The sequence below is a fragment of the Martes martes genome (genome assembly GCF_963455335.1).
Source record: "Martes martes genome assembly, chromosome: 2".
In the NCBI taxonomy this organism is placed as follows: domain Eukaryota; kingdom Metazoa; phylum Chordata; class Mammalia; order Carnivora; family Mustelidae; genus Martes; species Martes martes.
Genome location: NC_137889.1, coordinates 46,519,034 through 46,542,701, shown reverse-complemented (window position 1 = coordinate 46,542,701; position 23,668 = coordinate 46,519,034). Strand labels below are relative to the sequence as shown.

Sequence of the window (23,668 nt, the reverse complement as noted above, 5' to 3'; positions counted from 1 at the left end):
CTTTCTAAGGACTATTCACCCCACCCCACTGCCCATGAAGGTGCCAGGAAGAAGCTTCTTGGGTCTTTGATGTTAACCCTTCTTGAGGGAAACCAGGACACAGAATAATTGGCTGCCCTACACCCTGGAGTCCAGAGCCCTCAGCTCCCTGGAGAGCTCAGGTGCATGACTCCTTCTCACCAAGGACTCACCGACCTCGGTGGCCGGCCCTCCTTTCCCTGGCCTCAAGGCAAAAAAAACAGGCCACAGGATTAATTGATCACAGCCTCTCCCTTGAAGCAGGCACCAGTCTCCAGGGCTGGGCCCTCTCCAAGTCGGTGTTTGGTGGCCTGGCAGTCGTGGCCCCTGGAGACCTCAGGGCCTGGGAGCTGTCAGTGCGTTCCACTTACTTACCCCTTCTTAATTGCAGAATACACAGATTGCTCAGGAGCACTTCTGCAATCTTGTGCCTTTTCCTGGATCCCTTGCCACTTGGCAGCTAGCAGGCCCCTGTGCAAAACAGCAAGGAGCCTTCTCATTTGGTGCCAGTATCAGAGAGCCTGAAATTCTGCTTCTGTGTTCCCTATTTTTCCCTCCCACCTCCCCCCACCCAGTGCTGTTTCATTCATGTCTCCCTTCACTGTCCCTCATCCCCACAACATCTTTCAAGTCCAGGACTCTTCTGACAGCCCCTCCACTCCCCCTTGCCCCCCCTACCCCGGAGATCAAAAAGTGAAACTTCCCCACTCCGGCCAGGTTGGCAGTCAGGCAGGGGAAGTGATTGAATCCTCCTAAGATGGGAAGAAGTGGGTGAAGAGATTAAATCATCTCCCGCAGACTCTAGGAAATGTGCTGCTGACCCTCTACTCCAGGGGTCAGTGAGCCTGAGCACCTGGGGCCTTCGCAAACGCCCAGGTGGGCGGACAGTTGCCTGTAGGTAATTGAAGGGGAATGAGGACACCAGGCTGGCCGTCTCTGCTGGGCCCAGCGCTGAGCCAGGCCCTTTCCTATCCACCAGATCTCACAACCTAAATCTGGCCCCCGAGTCGCAAGTAGGCTTGACCTAAGGCTTCTCCAGGCTGGGGAAGGGGAGCCCCGGGACCCATGATTCTCCAGAAGCTGATACCATGCACAAGAAACAAAGGATAGAGGTGTCTTTCATCTAACTGGCTCATCTGTTTGTGCTACTCCAAAAGCTTAACGTATCAGGGACCTCTGGGACCCAGCCTGGGAGGACGGAAGGATCGGGGTCCCGACAGTGGCAGTGTGTCCCATCAGAAAAGAATGGGACAGAGAGCCAGGAGGAGGGGCTTCTTCTAGTCTTGGCCTCTAGGCCAGCTACCTGTGACACCTTGAACAAAGCCTTCATTCCTCTCTCCACTCCTTCCACAGATATGTGTTAGACCCATAGTGTTCTAGCTTGGGTTGCCCCAAAGCAGAGCTCGAGACAAGGAGTCTCGTGCAAGTAATGAATTTTCAAAGGGATGCGAGGAAGCCCCAGTAAGGGACCGGGTGAGACAGGAAAAAGGAGGGCACTCAGTCGAGGCTCATGGGCAAACAAATTCTACTCTGGGTGCCCAGAGCCGGTATGAAATCGCAGCCCCATCACTTCCCCAAGAGAGGAGGAGCTGGAGTATTTATGCACCATTTCCCATCAGCCCTTGGTTAGAAGCTGTTGCCAGGGGACAGTAACACCCTAGCATGTCTGCCCTATTGTGCAGGTGGTGAAGCAGGCCCTAGAGGCCAGAGAAGGCCCTGGGACCAGGAAGGAGAGCTGGAGAGCACCAAAGTGGCAAGGGCTGGGGAGTGAGCCTGGGCGCTGACAACATCCATGGCTCTGTGCCAAGCATCTTAAGGGCTACAGAGATGGGCAGGATGCTATCTCTGCCCTTGAGAGACTAAGCTCCTCTGGGTTTCCTTCCACTGAATTGGGAGACTGAGCTCTGCCCTTCCCCAGGAAGGGCTGCCAGGAGATGGATGCTTCAGTTAGAGCCCTGGAGGAGAAGAACTGAAAGCTCATTGCCAATGTCAGATAACAGTAGTGGGGAGCAGAACCCAACCTCCAGCACTGTGCCCTCTACTTGATCGGAGCAAGTCTGGTGGGGCAGTCCGTATCTACCCTGGGCCAAGACTGGAGTGGCCATGACTCTAGGTCGAGTTTCAACTCCTCCTAAGCATCTGATGTGCCAGGTCCAAACTGAGTTGGCAGAGAAGCCGTGAGCTCTGAGGTCGGAGGGGTGGAAAGGAAATCTCACGTCTGTAAACCCAGAAATTCCTCCGAACTGTCCATAGAGTCAAGCTTCTTCTCTGCAATTAGAATAACGTGTGACTCTTTCTATGCCAGTCATGTGCATCTCTGCCGTGCACACACACACACGTGTGTGCACACACACACCGGGGACCAACCTCTAAGAAAAAGAAGAGACTTTTTTTAAATATCCTGAGCGTTTAAGGGTCCTACTGAACAACCTCTCACCCCTTCCTCTCTTCCCCTTGACAGAGGATGCTGATTAGGAGAAGAGTTGCCTCCCCAAGGTCATCTAGTCTTGGACACTTAGAAGGGCCCTGGACATCCTCCCGAGCACATTGCCCTCACACCTCAGGGGTTCCTGTCCCGCTATCCTCAAAAAGCCACCCTGGTCTTTTCCGTGTTCCTGAGGATCAGAAACCCGACAATTTCTACACTGTTTATAATTTCTATAATTATTTCCTTTTTTTAACCTTAGCATTTAGACAAGCTCCTTTTGAAAATGTCAATCTGTCTTAGAGTATAGTAAGGGAAAGAAGGTTTTGTCTGGGCTGGGCCTGTCTTAAAGAGAAGAAGTGTACCTGGAGGAGGGGGGAAGGCCAGGGAGGAAGCCAAGGTTGGGGGAGCTCTCAGCAGCCCCTCCCCCGCTGCATGCCCTCTTTCCAAAACTCTTGTCTGCTCAGACTGCTCTGTCCCTCAAATGCTGGGTTCATTGCCCACCCTCAAGACCCTTTCCTCAGTCCTGTCTTCCTAGGAAGTGCTCAGAATCAGAGATTCCCCCCCACTCCACTAGAATGTTCCAGAATCTCATCCATCCCCAGAAATTTCTGGGTTTCTAAGGTCACCTCAGGCTAAATGAGGTACCCTGATCCATGAAGACTCTTCGGGAGAGCTTAGGATTTCATATGGGGGTGGGGGGCTGGGGGCAGGGAACTATGTAGCCATTTCCACTGTGGCCCCAGGCCTCTAGGTAATATCTATGTATTTTAATAACAGTCTTCCTAAAGCCGTGCTGCCTGGAGGAGTGATGGGATTGTCGTAGAAAAAAAGCATAAGATGGCACTATGGGTTAAAAGACATGAGATCCTGAGCTAGTGGGTCTCAAAGGTCAAAGGGTCTAGGCTTCTTCCTCCTGGAATATTCTGGGATTCTCCCACTCACTACTCTGTGGCTCTGGACAAGCAGTTTGAGCCCCTTGGAGAGTCAACTTTCTTACCCTTTGAGTTTGGTTTCCTAAGACCCTATCACGTATTGATCGTGTGGTAGAAATTTTAGCAACCCCCCCCCCTCCCCAGAACAGACCAATGAGGGAAGGTTTATGGCCAAAGGGAGTTTAGCCAATCTTCAACCCAGCTTGAATAAATACCAGCCACACTGACCACAGGCTCTTCGGGGAAGGCCCCTCTGCAGCCTGGTCCTTCCTTGGAGCCTTTCTTCCCTGCTCATCCTTCCAAGGACCAGCACCTGTCCATAGGACAAGCTCCAGAGAGACCCTAAGAACTCAAGCCGCCGATGCCCTCTGCTTCCAGGTCCCCTAGCAGCTGCCTCAGCCGAGCTCAAGGGCAGCTCCACCAGGGAAGGCGGGCAGGAAGGGCCACTGGCTTTACTCACTGGATCCACGGGTGTGTGTCTGTCTTTGCCAAGCTGGCCCCAGTAGATGAGAAAAGACTCCCCGGAGTGAAAGGGAGGGGAAAGAGAGCCTTTCCATCCTGATCAAGGCTACGATCAGACTTTCCACCCCGTTCTGCACAAACTCATTGACCTTACGGGCCCCAGCAACCACCCCCAGCCCGCCCCCCCCCCCAGCCCTCCCTGCACTCACTCAGAGGAGAGAGGCCTGTTTATCACTCTGGGTGGGACCCAAGCCTGTGGGGAATTGAAAAGAAAGAGCCAGCTTAGGTTGCTATTGTTTTGTTTAAACAAACCGCTGGCTGGGCTGACTTGGAGACAAGTGAGGGGGAGGCTGGGCGCTAGCAGCAGGCTGGGCTGGGCCGCCCTGGGGCTTAGCCCCCATCTCTCTCCGTCGTGCTAGAGCCACCGGAGAGCCAGACAGCTATTTCGGGAGAGGGGCTGCTAGGGCTTGGGCCCTCACATTGTCTCCTGAGAGAGACGGGTATCAAGGAAAGGGGCCTCTGTTCCCCAACCCCTTTCCCCTACCCTGGTGACCCCTGGCTTCTCAACCCGCAGGTCACAGCGGGGGCCCCATGCCAGCCCGGGTAAGACAGGGACTGAATCTGGGGGAGTGGGGGGACCCTGCTGAAAGCAGGCCAAGGCAGAGCTGGCATGCCTGGATGTTCCTGAGCAGAGAAGACGGCATGAGGGGAGCTGGCGGGGTGCCAGGGGACAGAGATCTCGAATGCTCAGGCTGAGGACAACCAAGTGGGAAGGGAGCCCGAGGTGGAGGGGCCTATTCTGCAGTCTCAGTCTCCCCCACGCCCCAACACTCTCTCCCAACCAGAGGTAACAAAGACAGGGATGAGCCTCGGGGAGGGGATGTTCTGGCCAAGGAGGCCCAAAATAAGAACAGTTGGCAGGGTACAGCCCAAAGTGGAAGAGATGGGGGGAGGGTACTTCAAGAAGAGGGGTGGGTGGGGCTTTAATTCTGTAGAAGGTAAACCACACTAGGAGTTGGGTCACCCAGCTGACCCTGAGAGCCTCTGCAGAGAAATGAGAGGGAATCTCACAACTCCCCCCTCCCAAAGCCTTATCCCGAGGACCTCTGCCAGGGGAAGGAGCCAAGGCTGGACCAGGAGGGCTCGGTGGAAAGGTGGCCAGGGCACAGTTAGGTGTTGGCAGAAGCAATGAAGAGCCATGCTAATCACCATCATTAAGGCCATAAAACCCCACACCTAGGGGCCCCCGAGCTGTGGCACAGACCCAGGGGCCCAGCTCCAGTCCCTTTCATCTGAGCATCTCCCGGTCCTGCACAAACAATAATTAGCACCCGCCCCCGGGATCACCTCATTATCCCACAGACGCAGAGCAGAGGGGAGAAGGGAGGGGAAGGAAGAAGAGGGAAACTGAGGCCAAACAATCTGCCCAGGGGGTGTGGGCTGAGTCCAGTCGAGGCTGGGGAAGAAGCTGCCTCAGAACCAGCAGTCCAGCCTCCTTCTGCCATTGCTGCCCTTCTGGTTCCTCAGGCAGCCACTGGCCTAATGTTCTGAAGGCCCCAAAGAGAGCCTCACAAGGCTGTGAGCATTGTCAGCCCCTGCGTTAGAGCTCACCAGGCCCCATAGGCAGACACTGTGTCCCGTGCCCAGTCTGGGGACGCAGATGATGGGAGTGGAGCTGCCCTTCCAGTGAGCAGAGGAGGAGTGGAGCTCGCCCTCTCCAGGGGCCAGGGGGGGTCCATCTTTCACCCCCAGGCCGCCCTCAGCAATGCCTGTGTCTGTCCTCTCTCCCTGGACCCCCTAAGGCACCACTCTAAGCCCCAGAGCCCATTCTGGAATGTGTCCCAGGAGCAGTCATACCCGTGCCTACTCTTCTATCTTACTGCCTCAGGGAGAGAAAGAAGTCAGCTAAACCCGCTTGGACTGAGGTGTGGCCGTGTGGCCTTCTGCTGCCCCAGGAGTAACCCACACCTGTGCCTGTCTCTGATTGCAGGGCATTGATATAAAGAAAGGGAAGGTCCAGGGCCAGGAGTTGTCACGTGAGTATGACCCTCCCCCACCCTTTGCCCCAGCTGGGGCAACGACATGACCACAAGAACCATAACAATGCAACTTAATGTTGAGACTTGGTGGTGTGAAAGTGCCCACTGACCCAGGAGTTGACTCTTCCTCGCTCCTTGAGTTCATTTAATGGCCTCTAAAGGCTGCTGTCTTCATTTGAAAGAGAATGAAAGGCAGGCATGACCCCCCAGTCCCTCAGCTCACAAGGATTAAGGGGTGAGGCCAGCATTAAATGCAGGGGGCTGCTCTCCTGGAGGGACTGCAGTCCTTCCCTCCCCTGGGTCTGCTTCCCTGTGTTCCCTTGTATCCAGTGCCATGATGTGCTTGCATGGGACCCCATAGACCTCCCTTTTTTCTGATGCCCTACCCTTCCCACCCCTTCTCCACCCTCCAGCTCCATTCCTCCCCTCCCCCTCGCTCCCCCGCCTTCAAGAGCATGCCTGCCACTCAACTTGAACGGGAAGCTGAGGTGCAGACCGGGCCTCCGAGGAGGGCTGAGCAAAAAGACAAATGAGCCCCATAGTTCCATGATGCAACGTGGGGTCAGACATCAGATAGGCCTGGACTCAGATCCCAGCTTCACCCATCCTGTCGGCCTGACTTCACCTCTCAGAACCTCATTTCCTCATCCAGAAAATGGGGATAACACTGCATTCGACCAGGTTGTGGTGAGGATTAAGGCGATGTCACCAGGGAAAGCGCGGAGCCAGGGCCCAGCCCTAAGACGTGGGATACATGTGTGTATCCCTTCCCCTCCTCCTCAGCACCCCTCATCTCTACTTTCGGAGGGAGAGATTCTTTAGGAAAACCCTAGTGAAGGGGGCTGGGTCTTCATCACCCGTGGGGATAAATTCCCAAGCTGCACAGAGCGGGAGGGTTCTTCTGCGCACACGTTCACGAACACCATGCTCTTTGGCAGTGCAGACGCCAAGACATACAAACTCACACGACTCCCGGCACACGCTGTGCAGTGCTCACTCTGAGCACACGCGTGTGTGGGTGCACACGTGTGCGCACGCGCGCGCGCACACACACACATGGATATCAGGTCTGCAATCACAAAGGCGGGAGAGATGAATGGTCGGGAATTCCCCTGGCCGTGAGCATGCTGGGGGCCCCGGTGGCCGGAAGTGCACCCTGAGGAACACTTCCAACAGCTCCGAAGAGAAGAGCCAAGAGCAAGTGGCTCTTGTCTGACAACCCGGAGAGGGAGGGGGCTGGAGAGTACCAACGTTCCCTCCCACCAGCATCCTCCCGGCAAACGCTCCAACCCCACCCACCCCCAGGAAGATTCCAGGCTCTTCAGAAGGGGCAAGGAGGAGAGTAAAGGGGAGGAGGCAGAGGCCCACAGTTTGGAAGCAGGCCCAACTGGAACCAACCGCAAAAGTCTGGCCCACAAAACCCCTGCATAGACTTGGCGAAAGAGGGAGAGATGTCCCCACCCTGGCTCCCCCCTACCCCAGGAAAAGATCTGGCTCCTGCATTGAGGGCAAGAGGGAGGGAGACCGGCCTTCTACTCCGGAAGAGCCTGAGTGGGCTCCCAGTGCCCCGAGCACCCAGATCCTACACTTCCATGATCAAACCTTTGAACCGAGTCCCACCCACCCCCGTAACCACTTCCAGATCCTCCGGATCCAGCCAAGAAATTGGCTTCTTTGGGAATTGAGTTCATAAGGAAATGCTGAAAAAATAAATAAAAATCCACTGCCAAACACTCTCACAGAGGAAGATGAGTTTCTCTTGAGGCAGGAAATCCATCAGGATAGACCAAAGCAGCAAAGGGATAGCACCAATGCCTGCTGCCCAAGAGAGGCCCGGGGAGTCCCACCAGCCCCCAAGACCCCCAAGCAGCCCACACCTCCTCTTCCCTGCTCTGCCCAAACTAAGGCACTTCCTAAAGGCAGCTTCGAAGCTGAGACCCTGCCAAAGAAAAACCCTAATGGTTTGCCATGGGTAAGCCCCCAGCTGGGACCCCCGGTGGGGGGAGGGGGGCAGGGAGGGGGAGGGGCCATGAAAGGCACAAAGAATTCTCTTTTCCTCTGGCCCAGGGCAGCCAGGAGGTTGTGGGTACTATGGGTTGGGGGCCCACGCGCTGTCTTTCTCTGCCCCACCCCCAGCCTACCAGCCTCCGTCCCCACCAGCACAAAGTGGCTTTCACCGCTACCAGTTCTTCGTCTATCTTCAGGAGAGACAGAACATCTCTCTCCATTCCAAAGAAAACAAAACTCGAGGTAAGGCCTTCCCATCTGCCAAAGCCAGTGCGACTTCTGGGGCGGAAGTGGATGCTTGTGCATTCATGGCAAAGCTGGGACCTTGACCCACCCCCTACCCATGAGCCTTAGAGGCCAGAGTCAGGGGGGTGGCCTTCCTTGGCAGTGGACTGGAATGAGTGTCCTAAGGGAGATGTTGGCATCAGATATAGTCTCTCCCGAGAAGTGAGTCCCACAGACCAAGATGGCGGCTTCCACTGGCTGGACGGGTCTGGGAGGCCAGGTCCCAAAGGGAATAAGTGGAGCCAGGGAGAGAAGCATTTCCCCAACTCAGCCTCGAATGGCGTGTGCAGGCAGCTACCCCGCAGCACCCCTGCAGGTAATTGTACCCTATAATTGAGTCCAATCTGGGCAAGAGGGCCCTGGAATGCCACCCTGCCAGTCTGCCTTCATTGGTCGTTAATTGCTCTGTCTGCCCCGCACCAACTGAGTGGTGGGGCGAAAACTTCCCCAGCCATGCCGCTTCCACTAGCTTCTCTGAGCAGCCCTTCTGGCATCCTGGAGAGGATCCACTCCCTAGGGCTTCCTAATGCTAACTGACGGTGGCCTTGCTCCCACTCCCACCAGGGCTGGGGAGCAGGAAGAGACGCGGGGACATCAGGCCACCGCAGTGCCTCAGGCGACTCACATGCTCCTGTGTGAGCCATGCCCCCTCTCTGAGCCTTGGCGTTCTCTCCAGAAAAATGGGAAATTAAGTAATCCCTGTGTACTCTAGCATCTCCCCCATTTGGGGGAAGGGAAGAGAACGTGGAACGTACACATGCCATCTGGAGGGTGCAGAGAGCACATCCCCCAGGCCGGCCGGAGGATGAGTGGGTGGGTGGGTGTCATCAGCCGTTTGCTCTCACCCAGTGACTCTGACCAACTTCCACCCACTGGGAAGCCAGAGAAGGTATTGTTACAAGCCCATTGCCCGAGGCCCCAGAGGAGAGGAACACGGAGCCGGCAAAGGCACTGGCTGAGCGAAGGAGGCCTTCAGGTGTGCCGACTGGGAGCCACCAATCACAGAAGGCTCTGGGTTGCCCTGAAAGTCGAGCTGGTGCAACCTTTCCACTGGTGAACCCTCCCCAGGTGCCCTCAGCACCTTGCCAATCTGTAAATCTGTTTAAACCACTTTCCCAAGACACACTTTCAAATCTGGATGCGAGGAGAGAAGGAAAAGAAAAATGTATCTCATCCAGGCCAAGACGAATTTCTCCGGTTCCCTGGATCCCTCTCACCTCAGACTTCATGAACCTTCTTCCACCAGTCCAGGCACCGCGCTTCTGGGGGCTGGGAACTAGCACCTCAGCCCACCACATTCCCCCACAAAGTCAGGCAGTGCCTCTGAGTCCCACGTTAGACATCAGAGTCACAGAGCCCATACCCGGAGCGGGAAGGGGCGCAGGGTCATGCTCAGACTGTCCCCTGAAAGAGCCTCCCGCGGGATCGAGTGCCTTGTGAGGGGTGGGGTGGCCGGGAAAGGAGAGAGCAGTGGATGAAGCCAGGAGGAGCATAAAGGGGGCGAAGGAAGAAGGGAGGTGCCTGGGGCAAAGATGCTTGCCCCTGCCTTGGTTGCGGTCCTCGCATTTGATCCTCACCTGTCCTCCAGAAAACACAGTGGCTTGTGCGCCCACCAGTGATGATGGCAGCCGGTGAGGAAGCTCAAAACCTATCCAGCCTGACACCCATTATTAGTCCCTTTGAATCTGCCCAAGCCACAGTTTGTAACGCACCCCCCCAAACACACACACACACACACACACACACACACACACACACACGCCCTTCATCTATGTGAAAACTTAGGAACCAGACTTGCATCTGGGCAGGGACCTTTGACTTCCATGCCATTTTGCTCGCTACCAGAAACAGAGGTGGGAGAATTAGCCTCCCAGATGAGCTCTCCAGCCAGGCCAGGGGACCGGTCCCACTCTATGACATCTTCTGGTGCCTGGCACTCTTAGCTAGGGGCTTAGAAGAGGGCACAAGCCCACAGCACAGGGAATGTTACCTGCCCTCAGGGGGCTTACAGTCTACTTTGAAAACACTTAAATAACAATGCAAAGCAGCTTATAATTAAGCACTTAATTGTGTGTTTAGGGCTGTAAGGACAACTGACAGACCAGTAGGATTTAGGGATTGTCTGTAAGGTTCTAGGATTCCCTTCGCTCCAAGAAAACACACCCTCTTTAGCGGGGAAGATTGCAAAGGTATTTTACTGCAGGGTAAGGAAATCTGTTCCAGTCTCCAGCTAGTGATTTGATGTTTGGGCAAATCAGCTACCCTCTCTGAGCCTTGGTTTCCCCATCTAGAAAATGAGGGGTTGGATCTAGATGATCTACAGGTCTGTATGGCCTGAGGCTATGTGGAAGAGGCATGGCCTGGGCTGGGCCTGGGAGGAGGAGAACATTTGAATTTTTGAGTGAAAGAGAGAGGAACCTCTGTCTGGGCTGGAGAAACCACAGATGCAAAGATTATTTTGTTTAAAAAGTGAGAAGGAGCACCCCTTGTGAGGAGCAGTGAGGCCATGAAAGGAGAGAGGGGGGAAGGTCATGGAAGGTTCATGAAAGCCCAGCAGAGGCACAACCTTGGCGGGTGCTGTGAAGCACCGTTAGACGCTGCCTGTGGGAGAGGCAACACAAAAGCCACTCTTGAGCGATGACTAAGCTGGAGCGGTGGGCAGGACCGAGAGGAGCCAGAGCACAGCAGGCCGCTGGGGGCCTGGAGATGTGTGCCCGAATGAAGCCAGAGGGCGTGGCAAAAGCAGGAGATGCCCTTGCCCATTGTTAGAACCTCTGAGGTGCCCACACCGTGCTTGGGGACCCATGGAGCCCCAGGCTGGCCCAGCCCTCGGGAGGCCAGGACCTGGAGCCAAGGAACACGGGCCGGGGGCCTTACGGTTGTCTAGTTTTCGTTCCATGGTAAGGTATCATTGGAGAAGCAGGGGTGTCCTAGAGTAAGCGTGGTCTAACCAGCCCCCTGTGTTTCCTGAATGCGCAGGCAGGAACAGACTCCAGAAACTGGAGGGGAAGTCACCATGAGAGAGCCGGGTAGAGAGGCATCCGTGAAGGATAGTCGACGGGAGCCCTCCCTGTTGGGTCCTTGCCTCCCTAGGACTTAGGTGTGAATGACAATTTAGGATGAGAAGCAAGGGTGACATTATTCTAGTAGAACTTTTATGATCTTGGGGGCTGGGGAACATTGCTCCGAGCCAGGGACTGAAAGCCTCTCCAGGGCCTCCCTTTATTCTCTGACCTCAAGACAACATGGTCGGCAGATGGGAGATTTTGACCTATCCACTGTGTGACCTTGGACCAGCCACTTCACATCTCTGGGCCTTGATTTCTACATCATCAAGATAAGGGGTTGGACTAGTTGATCTACCATGGAATGACCCTTAACCAGTTTGCTCCCAGCTTACGGAGCCGCCCCCAACTTCGAGTCCTGTGAGACGAGTGCAGGGAGCAAGTGATCAGACTTGACCAGCCCAGCCCGCTCCACGCACATCTGGGTGGAGGCCTTCCGTCAGACACCAGGCTGCCAGGACCATAGGGAGGGCCCTAGAAGGGGCTTTGGAGCCCCCTTGCTTCTCGTTTATGAAACCCTCCCTTCCCCACTCCTCCTGCCTTTACACTGAGGCTGAAAGAGCCGGAACGGGTGTCCTCTGATCTGAGCTGGCCCAGTTTCACTGACATTTGTCCCCAAGGCTACACCTCACCTTCCCAAATGCCACACATTGGACATGCCCCTCCCGGCCCCCAGCTTTAATATCCTCCCCCCACACCCTCCACCTTCTATGCCCAAGGCCCCGAATCCGGTCTCTGGGCTTATGTGTAATTGATGATGGCTTGCCCCTGCGTCCTCTTGGAGTCGGCATCTAGACTTCTACACTGTAGAGGAACCAACCAGATGGGCCGAGGGGACGTGTCTGAAGAGGCCCACACACACAGGGCTGGCTCCTGCCTCATCCTGTGGGCCCTTCTGGACACCCACGAACTCCCACCAACCTCGTTCATGGCACCACCCCCCACACTCCCCACGCAACTGGTGTGCCTCTGCCTGCTGACCTAGGAAGACCCTTTCTCCCCTTCCCCAAACCGAGGGCTCTGGCTACCTGCAGAGCACCGGTCCTGCTGACACCCCGGGGCGGGGAGGGGGGGCTTTCCCACACTTGATCCCGCCCCTGTCCCTCTTGACGGGCTCAGTGACACTTTGCTGTGCCTCCTTAGTCACCCACTTTCATCTGTTTGTATTACTCAGTCATTTTTCACTTGCACGGGTCCCACTTCCACCGTGAGACTCCATTCCTTGAGGGAGAAGCTCACCTCTGCTGTGGATTTCCTCTTTACCCCCATCCCTGTGCTCAGCCCACTGTGAGCTTTCAGTCAATGAGGATGTTTGTGTATGGGACACACCCACATACGCACATTCACAAGCCACACACACACACACACACACACACAGCTGCATATTCTCACGCCCCCATATTCAGCTCATCATCAACTTCCTTTAACACCTGAAAAGACAGCCACCTCTGTGAGCGCCGTGCCCACAAATGACAATTTTGGCATCCACATCCTCCCTGTCCCAATGTCGAGCAGACGGGCAGGACCACTTATGCCCAGCCTCTCTGCCAGCCTGCCCTGCCCCTCCCTGGCCTTCCCCTCACCCAGCTGCTGGACCCTGTGGAGTGCGTAGGACCATGGCCATTGCTCCCACTGGGGGAATAAGGAGACTGAAGCCTGGAACAGTGATGTCTTGGCCGACCCAGGTTCCGCAGTTAAGAGCAAATTACCTTTCTTCTGACTTCTGGAACAAGGCTCTGTGCTCCTGTTGCCTACTTACCTACATTCCCTCTCCCCTCACCCAGACCATCTGACTTCTGGGCCCTGGTGTGGGGACAGAGAAGGAGCAAGTCCATCCTGAAGCCCTGGGTGCCCTTGGCTTACAGCAGCAGCCACCCGAGACAGACCCCCCAGGCCCCTTCCCTGGAGAAGGCTATAGCCCAGCCCTGTGTAGAGCCTAGAACTCCGGGGAGCTGTCGTCTGCATCACACCACACCTCAGCCACCTGGCCCAAGGGTGTCACGAGCCGGCCTCACGGCCCCAAACTCCTCTCAAGAGTGAGCTGGGGAAATCCCCTCTCTGCCCCACAAGAGGACGTGCTGCAGCTTGTTCCAGAAGCCTCTCAGCAGTGGTGAGCCCAGGATGGTGCCACAGCGCCAGGGGAGCTAACGAATGGGCCACACCAGCCTCCACCATGGCCTTGCTGGGGCAGCCTGAGGTGTGCAGAGAGACCGATCCTTGCAAAATGGGATGGGAGGGGCTGAGAAGGGTCCTTGGGTTCTGCACCAGGCAGCCATAACCCACTCCCCCCAGCACCGCAGACACCTGAATTGAGCAGCTCCTGGGTAAGCCATCCCCCTTGCCCTCCCGCCACAGGGTCAGAGAGGAGAGACAGGCTAAGACTCTGCCATTTGCCACACAATGGCATTTAAAGGCTTGCTTGTGGCCTCTAGAGGCCTGGGGGGCATCATGGGTGATTGAGACAATGGGGGTCCAGGGGAAAGGTTTGAAAGCCTGGGCCAAGGTCAGAAAGGCAGCAGAACTCCCGACAATATCAAAAGGAGGGGACACTGATGTGGAGGGACAGAAGCTGGGAGAAAATCCTGCTGGGCCTGGTGGCAGTGAGGGAAAAATACACAGTGGAGGCAAAGATGGAGGGAAGGGGGCCCCCGCCTGCAGACCAGCCCCAGACACACACAGACACACACAAACACAGCCCACTGCAAAACAGCCCCTACCCCCTGCCATGACCTCCCAAGGCGGTTCACCTGGCCCGGCCCCAGAACGGCCCCTGGGCCCAGCCCCTGAGTCACTGTGTGGGCTTGTGTGAGGCAGCCCTCTTCTGCCTCCGAAGGGCCCCACCCACCTGGCAGAGCGGGAAGGACTGGGGGCCTGGCAGCAGACCAGATGGGGCCATCCTGGGCAACTCGCAGACAGGCACCCTGGCTAAGAACCGCCTGGGAGCTCCCAGTCAAGCCAAGCATCAACTGTCCAAAGCAGTAGTGACCAGATCATCCCCCAGATTTCACCCAGAATGCCAGCCTGCCACCACCAGGAGACCTTGGAACTGCTGCCAGGAAGCTCAAGTCCACAGCTCAAGGCCTCCTCTCTTGTGCCCTCCCCCGCCCCCACCTGCATCCCCGCCCCCAGGAGAGAGTGGAGGCATCCTGGGCCATCCATTCACTGGGTAATTAGGAATTGTTCTTCCACTCTCCAGTCCTGGGGAGGGCTCCAGAGGAGCCAGGTAACCCCTGCCCACCTCGAAACCACCCCCCCACCCCCAGCATCCCCACCCTCTCCCTCCTGCCAAAGTCAGAGTGGTCCCCTCTGCCCCAAGCCTCTCAAGCCAGCAGGATCAGCCACTCAGCAAATATTCTCCAGGAGTAATTGGATGTGATGGAACGAGGGCTTTTCAGCTCTTGAGTGGAAGTCTCTGGATGTCATTTAATGGCACAAAAAATAAGAGGCCCAGGCCTCCCGCCTACCACCGCCAGGACATCATTAATCTCAGTGGAAAGGCACGAGTGCTTCTATCACTGCAGATGGCCCTGCAAAGAGTCAGACAAATTACAGACCTGAGCCGGGCGCTCGATGGGGCGGTTATGAGGCTGGCATTCAATTTTTGTTTTTTTCTTCAGGGCCACTGTCCCCTGACAAGAAGCTACGGTGCCCTGGGGGGGGGGGGGCAGGGAGACAGGAATGAGGACCCTGCCCCCTTGTCCTCCAGCCCACCTGAATGGAGGCCTCCCTCTCCGCCCCAACTTCCTGGGCTGAGAGGGAAACACTTGACCGCCCACCGAGGACTAAATGGCAAGTCAGGTGGGAACTGTCCCGAAGACCTAGCTTGTTACTAGCCCAGTGTTCATTATCTTATATTATAAACCCACTGAGGGCAGGAGTAAGGCCGCAGGGCATGCAAACCCCAACCCCGCCCCAGCCCCGTAGACACGAGGAAGCGGCTGTCAGCTGGGCTGTCAGAATGCCTTCAGCCCAGAGCTTGCCCATTCTCGCCCAGGAGCTGTCCACCCCATCCTCACGAGTCCTCCGAGGGGGATTATTTCTCAGTCCTGGGGTGCCTGTTGAACCCAATAGACCCAACAGGGCTGTCCAGTCCCATGCTATGAACCACTTCCGAATGATGCTAAGCCAACCCCACAGACTGGGGAAGCTGGGGGCAGAGAGTGACTGGCAAGACCTGCCCCAGGCTGTCCTGAACATTCTGGCCATAGCAGCCCCTAGGACTCAAGCTGGGGGGATGAGTAGCTGAAATCTCGGAGCCCCTCTCCCAGTTGTTGAAGTCACGGTCTAGGAGAAATCAGGCATCCACAGTAGGAGCTCAGAAACCCCTGATGGCTTTAGGTTAGCTTACCCAGCTCTCCCCTTGGCCTGTTTCTGGAACATCTCTCCCATCTAAAATCTTTTGTCTCCAACATCTTCCCCATCGGCACCAGCCAGTAGGTGAGAGACTGGCCTCTTGGCACGGCCACAGCATAAGGATTTGCGGGATGGGAAGAGTGCCCCCTAGGGTTGTGCAGGGAACAAGCAGCCCATCCTATCCGGTGACCGCACCCAGAGGAGAGCCGGCCTCCCTGTTCCAGCCACTGGGTGGCTCAGGAAACAGGCCGCAGACGCCCTCCTCCTTTCTCCCTCCGGCTTTCACTACCCTTGGCCTGGGCCAAGGAAGAGCCTGTCCTGGTTGGGCCCACGGGGACAGGGGGAGTGGCTGGAGCACAGACAGCAGCCTCTTCCCACGTGGCGGCTGTCTCTCTGCAGCTCCAGGCCAGGACAGAGCAGTGCCATGCAGGATGGGACTTTCCTCCCCAGGGTGACCACGAAGCCACAGTCTCCCAGCTCCCCATCTCTCCCCACACACGCACCCCTGAGGGTCTGACTCACCCCTCTTCCTTCTAGAACTTGCACAGGGTCAGTTCCTCTTGCCCTTTGTGGCAGGAAACGGGGGGTGTGAAGAGTCACGGCCAAGCCAGGGGAGGAGGCAGCGGGAGACTAGCAGCCAGCGGCACGGTACCCACTCTCCTGAGGGACACAGGGCTGGCTTGACGAGCTGCCCGAGAACCACAGTGTTGTTGTCGGAAATGTGACCGGGGGTTGCTGGGAGGCTCCAAGGGCACTCCAAGTTCCATTGGGAGAAGCCCTCCGAGCTAGGGGAGGGCAAAGTCTGCAGGAGGGAGGCAAGCTCTCCCTCAGGGTACAGGGGATTTCTTTCCACCAACTTGCCCTGATCTCGTGATGAGAGTTTCAATTCCCTCCTGGCCACCAAGGTCTCTTCCTGCCCTACTCGGTGGGGAAGGCCCCCTCGTCCCCATGCCTGTCACACACCGGTTCACCCATGAGCCCTTTTCCTGGCTTGTACCCGCGCACATGTACAAGCATACACATGTGAACACACTTTCCCAGGATTATAACACAGCTCTTCACCAGCCGGCCAGGCTTCCTGGGCGTGAAGACCACACCAGGCCAGCGCCTCCCTGCCTCCCCTCCCAGCGGAAGACCCCACCGCATGCAGTCACCCACCTGTCCCCCAGCAGCATTCTCCCCCCAGGAGAGGCTCTCCCAGGGCCCAGCGCCTCTCTCCTTAATTAGAGCGCGCAGCCAGCGACCAGACTGGACCTGCGGGAACCTGAAGGGGCCCTTTCCTCACCGGAACCCTGTCTTGTGCCCCATCCTCCTGTCTGTGCACTGGGGATAAAAATAGTCTGCCCTGGTGAGGATTAAGTGTATGAATATGCATGGAGTTTCTGGCACATAGGAAGCACTATATAGAAGTGTTATTACTATTATTATTACCTGCATTAGCATTATTATTGTCTTGTTTCTTTGGATTAAAACATTTTTGTTTTCCTTGAAAACATCTTTGAAGAGCTAACAGCCCCTGGGAGGGGGAAGGATGATAAGTGGAGTAACAGCCCTTCAAGGGACCTGCTGTCTTCCTTGTTGAAAAGGCTCACGGGTGCAGACAGAGGCCTTGAGCACTACCTCCCTCCCCTCCCTGGGGGGGATGTTGGTAGACGTAGCCAAAAAGAAAAAAATAATACAGGATGCCCAGTTAAATCTGAATTTCAGATAAACAAGGGAGAAATTTTTAAGTATGCTTCATGCAATACGGGTGACAGACTTACACATTATTTGTTGTTTTATCTCAAATTCAAGCTAAGCTGGGCATCCTGGATTGTAGCCGGCCGTCATGCGCAGAGGGTGCCTGAGGCCCAGGGTTTGGGAAGCCAGAGCGTGGGAATATGCTTGTGACCACTTCCCTCGGCTTCTCCCCAGTGCCCGGGGCTGCGCCCTCCTTGCCCTGCTGCTGGGCCTGTCCACACTTGCCCCAGAAGAGGCACCTCCCCCAACACCCCTGTGCTCTCTCCCCTTGAGGAGCGCCTGGGCACAACAGGGACTTTTCCCGCATACTCTGCTCCCACAGGACCCGGGTGCTCAGGCGTAGGGAGAAGCCCAGGGGTAGGCTCCGCCCCTCAGCCGCTGCCCCAGCTGGGGTTCTAGGGAGGAGCCTGCAGGAAGGCCAAGGTCACTTGGGCCAGCCTCAGCCCCAGCAGCCAGGGTGACCAGGTGTGAAGGAAAGAAACAGTAAGACTTCAGTCGTGGGGTCAGGAGAGCCTGTGGGGAAAGAGGGGTGGGTGGAGGAAGTGGGGAGCCCACCTGACAGGGCACCTCGTTTCTGCATGTGAGTGAGGCGGCAGAGTTAGACCCAATAAGGGGCTCTGGGGAAGGAGACCAAAGGAAAGCCTTGACCCAGTCCAGCCTTGGTGCCCGTTGTTACCTGTAGAGCAGCCTCTTCCCAGACACTCTGCTAGCATCCATCGGGGACCCAGAAGGCGCCCCCAGGCACCCTGACACCCTCAGCCCAAGGGTCAAGGTCCTCACTTGCTGTCTCCACTTCCCCAGAGCCGGCCTCCCTGTCGGGTCCCACCAGCTCCCAGTCCATGGTTCTCCCACACTGCCTTCCTCTGGTCTGTCTGTCCTTCCAGGCTCTTGGAAAATGGACAAATTCCTGAACCGCTTCCACCTGAGCGAACCGGAAGCAAGCACCCAATTCATGACCCAAAACTACCAGGACTCGCCCAATTACCAGGCCCCCGGAACCGGAAGCAGTGAGCTAAAGGACAAACCCACGTAGAGATAACTGCCTGCCAGACATCAGGCTTCACGCCACGGGTGTGTGTGTCCACGGTGCCCACCAGCGACGGTCTGGGTACAGCACCCCCGCTGGGTATGGAACCCCTGCTGGGTACGGAACCCTTTCTCTTCCAGATTAAAAAAAAAATCATCCAGGGCTTACTGGTTGGATGTGTTCTTTCCCAACTGGTCATCTTTCCAAAACTAGGAAGAAGAAATCCATCACTGCCCAGCACTGGGACCTGGGGCTTTCCCATAAATGCGAGTGTGTGTATGGGGGTGGGGAGGAGCAGTGCTGAGAGAGATGGATAGGCAGGAGGTGGGGGGTTCCTAGGCCTCAACTGTCACTGAGGCACTGTGGCCTTGTCCTCTCTACAGTCTGCTCCCTCATTTGGGAAATCAAGGTAGGAAGGAGAGTTGGGCCAGTTGGGTTATTGCCACGGTCCCTTCCAACTGTGACATTCAGCATTCATTCAACAAATATTGTGGGCCCCTGGTACATGCCTGACCTTCCGCTAGGTGCTGGGGATACATGTGTGAACAGGGCCAGACAAAACCTAGGGCTCACTTCACAGAGCTTACAGTCCAGGATGGGAGGGAAAGGTTCATCAGATGACCACAGGCCAATGACAACAAACATGGTGTGTGCTGTGAGGGTGTGGGGGTCCCACTCTGTGGTGGAGGGGCACAGTAGAGGCCCAAGCGAGGCCTCTCTGAGGAAGTGCTGTCTAACTTCAGGGCTAAAAAGCGTGGTAGAGGTTAACTGTGAGCTGGGATGGGGGTTGGAGCCAAAGCCAAAGAGAGGAAACACCACCTCCCAGCCCCTGGGCCTGGCAGCTTTCAGGCCAATAGCGTGGCCTCCTGGACAGAGGGGCAGAGACCAGAACCCTCCGGACCTTGCAGCCATGCTGAAATTTTGCATCATACCCTGAAAGCAATGGGAAACCATTGAATAATAGATAGAGGGGAAGAAGGGGTACAATCTGATTTACACTTTTAGAAACTATGAAGAAACTCCTCGGTGTCTATGAAGCAAGGATTTTTGGCGCCAAACTCTCCTGGATGTCTTCTGAAGGCCACTTGGCTTTTCCACCCAAGGCCCCCTTGGAGGTACCTCTTTGGCTGCGGTCTCCTTCAAGCATGAAACTCCGGTCCCCTGTCACCGTCACCCCCAACTCCAGTAGCACCCACACCCCCTCCTCAGCAGCCCCCACCTCAGTTTCCCTCCCAGAGTTAATAACCCCCCTCTCCTTGGCCAGAATACAGTAGTGTTGGTGACTCATGTGTGCAGAGTGCCTTGAGATCCCCAGATGAAAGAACAGGCTGCAGCTGGGCACAAGGTTATTACCTTCTCAGAGCCATGCCCCCCTACTAGCTGGAAGGCACAGGTGCCCTGAACCAACCCTCAGCCCAGCTGAGCCTATCTTCACTGGTTGGAAGGTCTCAGTGGTGGGAATCTGAAGAGCACAGCAAGATGGGTGACTGAGTCTATGAAGGGAATTGGACCACACTCCCCCACCCCCCCCAACACTGACAGACTTAGCTCCCCACCTGGGTGGTGGACCCTAAGGTCTCCCTCTGTGGAAGGGCCTTCGATGCCCGCCTAGGCCTTGGGAACTCCCCACTGTCTTCTACCCCACCAGGAAAGCTTGTCAGCAGGGCGAAAAAAGCAGCAAAAGGAAGTGTCCGTTTGCAGGGTCATGGAAGGCAGTCTCAGAAGGGACATTCTGGGTGTGTGTGAACCTCACATCCCTGGGCCCTTCTCCCTGCAGCCCCCGTCCCACCAGGCCCGGAGTGTAATTGGCAGCTCCGGTTGGTGCCCAAGGCTGGGATAAATAGCAGGTCAGCTTACTAGAGCAGCCCCAAATCGAGACACATCCTCCCCTCTTCTGCTTTTAATTCCTTGTGGCTAGCATGTTTATTTTGGGTGAGGAAAAAAATCGGATGTTTATCCTTCGAGGAAATTATCGGCTTGCTTTCCTTCCTCCCCCCCCAATCCCCTTTTCTTTTCTCTCCGTGTTTTGGGCTTTGAGTTCAGCTGCAGGAGAGACCCCCACCCTCCCATCCCCAAGATGTGAAAAAAGAACAAAGCTGGCCCCAGGCTCGAGGCTGAAGCCAGCCCTGCCAGACGGTTCCTCAAAGCCACAGAGAAGGAGGTCCAGTGCCAGGAAAGGGAAACATGAGGGCCAGGGACACCTTGGGAATCCCGCCCTTGACTCTGCTCTCTGCCCGCACAAGACCCTAGGCCTGTTGCCCCTTTTCCTTTAAGGGCCTTCTCCAGGAAGAAACCAGATGAGCACATAGATTGCTTCGAGATCTCTAATGAAGCAGCTAAGAAAGATGTAGGGAGCCCGTTGCAGGGATAGGAGAACAGACATTATCGTATCATCATGCTCAGATAGTGTTTGCTGAGCCTTTTCTGTAGGCCGGGCCCTGTGCCAGATGCCTAACTGGTGTTACCTCACGGACCACACCCCTGCCCCGCTTCCTGGCCCCCACGAACATTCAGTCCATCCACCATCACAGTGAGCCAGTAACATTGGTGCTGCCTGTCTCATTCTATAGACGAGGAGATGGACATTTCCCCGGGAGTTAAGGAACCTCCTCCTTGTTTCATGGTAACCATTCATGGTGGCATCTGCTGGTACCTCGAGCCTGCGGCTCTCAATACTCAGGGAGAGACAGTGCTCTCGTTTTACTCTCCACGTTCCGCAAAATAAAGGCCAGAACTTCTATCTGTTCGGAAGCCAGGTGGGCCGAGAAGGAAGGCTCCAAGTCCCAGAATTTAGAGGGAGGCTCACCCAGCATCTGCCCTTCCCCCAGCTTCAGCTATTCTAGACCAAGTATGGTCCATGGGGGAGGGCCTGCTCCTGGACCCTCATGGCAGCGGCCCGGCCCGGCCCCCTGCCCCACCTGCCCCAGGCAGCTACCCCAACAGTTTACCACCCTCAGCCCATGGAATCACCCCTCTCCCCCAGAAGCTCCCCTGTGTGACAACTGCTCTCAGGGAAGGGAGAGAGGTGGGAAAGGAGGGGGAGAAAGCCATATGGGAAAACTGCCTGATGCCCATGACAGTGACCGTGGTGGTGGTGGTGGTGGTGGTGGGTCCAGGTCACAGCTAAGCAGTCATGGGCTAGAAAGCAAGCCTGGTAGATGCCTTAAATTGTACAGCTTAAAAAGTACAACTTTTCTTACTGAGCAGACCCAAATTCACATAGACTTTCTACCATTGATAGCCCTGTGACCTCGGGCAACTTCCTCAACTGTTCTGGACGTATGTTTCAACTGAAGAAAAAAAAGACAAACAAAACCAGTATAATGAGAAAAGCATGGAAATAAGTGCCTTCCTTAAAGATCTGTTGCACCAGTTAGATGAGAGAGCAGCCAAGGCACCCAGGCCCCAGGCTTGGCATACAGGCTGTTCAGGGAATGTGTGTTTTCCTCTCCTTCCCTGCCTCCACCTCACCTGCTCTGCTCCCCACCTGGGCTGGGCAAGCAGTGTGGCTTACAGGAGTGGGAAAGAGCTACACTCCCTACCTCAGATGAGAGTCCTTCTGGGGAGACCCATCAGAATCTCAGCAGCCCCAAGGCAGTGGGGGTGGGGGCGGGGGGGAAGGGCTGTCGGCCAAGGGATCCTCAGGCCCCAGACCGGCATCCCCCTCCCAAGCTCAGCAAAACACTGGGAGGCTTGGATCAGGGAAGAGAGCCCAGTTCCTTAGCAACTAACAAGCATTTCTCTGTAAAGACAAAGACCCTTCACTCAGATTGCTCCTTCCCCCCCACCCAGCCCCCGCCTCTCCAGGTGTCTGGTGCACTTCGCAGGAGCAGGGCTAGAATCTGACTCCCCCCCTACCCCCTGAGATATGGGGGCCTATTGCCCCACCCTCCCGGCCATCCTGATATTACCTGTAATTATCCCGCAGCACCTTTCATCCTGGTGCTAATTAACTTCCCCATTCCCCCCCCCACCCCCCCAGAGCTGCTGAGGGACACGTGAGGCATACACACACACACACACACACACACACACACGCCCGCATGCACACACATACACAGATGCTCATGTTTCTCCCCTCAGAGACCCTCGCTCCATTTTCGAGACCAGGAAACTAAGGTTACAGAGGGGAGCTGATTCCTTGAGGGTTCCCATCTGGTCTCCTGGGGGCTTAGAAGGAGGAACTGGAGCTGAATAGTCTGGCTCAGGGAGAGGGAAGGACAAGATCCCTCTGAGCATCCTGGGAAGAGGGACCAGGAAAGAGAAAAACCTTTGGAAAAGACTGAGGAGAACTGTGCCAGGACAGAGGTTTGGCTCCAAATGCCACTTTGGTTCCCACCAAATGCCGGCCGTCCTGCATCACACAAGAGGACATTTCAAAGGGAAAAAAGGAAATAGTTCCCAAAAAAAGGAAAGGAAGAGAAAGAGGCAGAGAGGGAAGGAAATAGAGAAGAAAGGCATGGCCATCTGGTCTTACATAGCTAGAAGGATGGCTGGCTGGGAGGGGAGGCCCGATTTGAGTACCATTCGCTGCTGTGTAAGCCTGGACAAGTCGGCTGCCTTCTCCGAGCCTCTCTAAAATAGCGCAGGTCTGGTGTTCTGTGAGGCCCCCTTTAGCTGAATATTCTGCAACTCTATGTGCTTGTTTCGGGGAAAGGTAGAGGAAGCCACCACCACAGTCCCTTTGGTTAGGCAGGAGTGGGAGTAAATGAGAAAAAGCCACCAGCACAGTGTAGAACCTTGGGATTGAGAATCAAAAGAGCCAAGTGCATTTGGCTGCAGAAAACCCTACCAGGAGGGCCAAACTAAAAAGAGGTTTGCCGACGGAGGAGCTGAAGACCTTGGGGTTTCAGGAGAACCTGTTCCCAGAAGCAACAACCAGCAACAGAGCTCATCCTCCCCAGATCCAGGCTGGAGGAAACCCATTCAGGGAGCCTAGTGGAGGGAAAGTGGAGGACCACACAGGCCCCGTGTCTGCACCCAGGGATGGAGGGTAGAAATGTGACAGCAGAGCCTCCCGACATTGCCTGGAATGACGGCAGGACTCAGAAGCACCCCCTTGACCCCTCATGAGCTGGGGTCTCCCCACTGGCGAAAGTCACGTGGGCGGAGAGTGGACAGTTCAAAGGAAAGGGGCTGAGCTTTTCAGAAAGGCAGGCTGAGTGGGCTTCCTCCAGGGCCTGGACAGACAGGCGGGCGTGAGCAGCACCCCCAAAGGAGTCCAGACACCCTCTACCCATACCCACACCCACACCCCTACACATTCACCCTCTCACACGCTCACAACCCTCACTACTCACTTTCACTCACCC

The 23,668-nt window shown here is 56.1% G+C and overlaps 1 protein-coding gene across 7 annotated transcripts in view; it reads left to right on the top strand.

The window, feature by feature from the left end:
• PEBP4 (phosphatidylethanolamine binding protein 4) overlaps positions 1 to 18,522 on the top strand; it is a 247,036-nt gene extending 228,514 nt beyond the window's left edge. For all 7 annotated transcript variants that reach the window (XM_080797258.1, XM_080797259.1, XM_080797256.1 and 4 more), the window contains exons 5-7: positions 5,831 to 5,876; positions 8,016 to 8,129; positions 18,214 to 18,522. In XM_080797258.1, coding sequence (XP_080653384.1) covers positions 5,831 to 5,876; positions 8,016 to 8,129; positions 18,214 to 18,362 — 309 coding nt within the window. In that variant the 3' untranslated portion in view covers positions 18,363 to 18,522. The remainder of the gene's footprint in view (positions 1 to 5,830; positions 5,877 to 8,015; positions 8,130 to 18,213) is intronic.
• The last annotated feature ends 5,146 nt before the right edge of the window (positions 18,523 to 23,668 follow it).